Below are 1,769 nucleotides of genomic sequence, written 5' to 3'. Positions count from 1 at the left end.
CATGACCAGTATGGAACCATACACTAATAAATAAAACAAGAGGAACAACGAGAAGTAACATTTTTTACCTTCCAATATTTTCTGTGTTTTGTGCAATATCTGCTTCAATATCACATTTATTTACTCCATCGGGAAGATGTTAGTTTAAAGAAAATGATACGAAAATTAATAGTAGAAAGTAAGGCAGCATACCTGGACACCATCGCTTCTTTGTTTCCGGCGTTTCTGGGAAGCCTGTACTTGCAATTGGAGTTCACGTAGAGCATTAAGTAAATCAGCAAAGAATTTCCTTTTCCTGGTTTCTACACGATTCCTTTCTTCTTCCTCTGATCTTGACAACCTCTGCAGCAGAGATATTGAAGATGTTTGTAGTTCAATTATTATTGTTTCCCCCGGCAGTTACACATATAACATTTCTCAGCTATGAGGCTACAAATAGAAAGTTTCAGGATTCATTCACATCTACCAACCAATGAACAGTTGCTAGAAGATAACCCACTCACCTCAGCATCTCGTTTCTTCTTCAGGGAGTCATCAGCTTCCATAGCAAAAGCATCTCCTATACCATATAAAGGACGGCGCAATCGCGTCATGCCCCAATCAAACAACTTCTTATCCGGATTTGCACACCATAGACGGAGCCAATATTCAGAAATCACTTCAGACCGCACTTTGCTCTGCAGCTCAGCTAACTGATAGGAAAAAGAATTCAGAGTCAATGATGATAAACAGCAACATGAACCACTAATATCAAAATCTTTCAAGGAACAGGAAATGATACTCCTTTTTGACAATCAGGAAATATTTTTATTTTTTTTTTTCAGTTTTGATGAATTAAATGAGGTGCAGCTGACCTATGGGCAAAACCCAAAAGAAGAAAAGGAAAATTTCATCCTGCAAACAGATTTCCCTCCCTTCAATTTGTATGCATGCAGTTACCAATTGGCAATGAAAATCAGAGATTCATAAATTTGGCAGCATTTGGTTTCCCATTGCAGTCCAAGTTGCAATTCATAAGCTTGACAATATTTTGGGTCAAAAATAAAAACAGAAAACATTTAAGTTTCTCGAAAAGATAATGCTATGTTTTAAATGGAACCCGTACGACTTTGGTTCAGGTAGACCCATTTTTAGGACAGAAATTAATTTCACGAAATACATCCATCTTCTCCATTTCATTTAAGTTTAATGATTTTGTATTTAAATTTAATTATTTTGGTGGACCTAGTTACAGTCAATATTATTTCGTGCACGGTAAACAATTGTAAATATCTTTATCACTTCACAAATAAATTCTACCTTAAGCCCGTAGAGTTCAAGCAAGCACCTAGACTGGAGGTCCTCACCTCTGCTGGTTGGCAATCCTGTGTCAAAATGAAAGCACAGTAAAATATTCACAAAGACATAGCATAAACCGCGAAAATAAATTAGAGATGCATCAAAAAAGTTATTAGACATATCCTTAAACCATAAGACAGACCCATTTTTGTAGAAGTATGCTAGTTTAGGATATTTTATTATTTACTGCTGGAGATTCAGTAAATGGAGATTGAATAGGATACATGGATATCTACATAAATAACTGTAATAATGCTTGCATCGCTACCCAAGTCAGGACCCCAATACACCCACCGTCAGCTATAGGATAGAACAACAACAAACTTTGTACCATTTTAAATGTGTCTTTCATAAGAAAATACAATCATACCATATGAGTGACTCATTTTTCAACCATCCAGGAAGGTTTTGAAGGTAGAAACAGAAAACAA

At 35.9% G+C, this 1,769-nt stretch overlaps 1 protein-coding gene across 1 annotated transcript; it reads right to left on the bottom strand.

The window, feature by feature from the left end:
- Positions 1 to 6: 6 nt before the first annotated feature.
- LOC111380949 (probable ATP-dependent DNA helicase CHR12) lies at positions 7 to 1,718 on the bottom strand (the record flags this gene model as incomplete). The annotated part of the gene is made up of 4 exons (XM_023004626.1): positions 1,300 to 1,718; positions 504 to 692; positions 193 to 342; positions 7 to 99 (listed from the first exon to the last, which is right to left on the bottom strand). Coding segments are annotated over exons 1-4 (591 nt in total), but the record flags the coding sequence as incomplete, so codon positions are not given.
- Between the last annotated feature and the right edge of the window lie 51 nt (positions 1,719 to 1,769).

Source organism: Olea europaea, unplaced genomic scaffold, assembly GCF_002742605.1.
Source record: "Olea europaea var. sylvestris unplaced genomic scaffold, O_europaea_v1 scaffold22343, whole genome shotgun sequence".
NCBI lineage: Eukaryota > Viridiplantae > Streptophyta > Magnoliopsida > Lamiales > Oleaceae > Olea > Olea europaea.
Note: the sequence above shows the minus strand (reverse complement) of the source record. Positions and strands in the feature narration are given on the sequence as shown.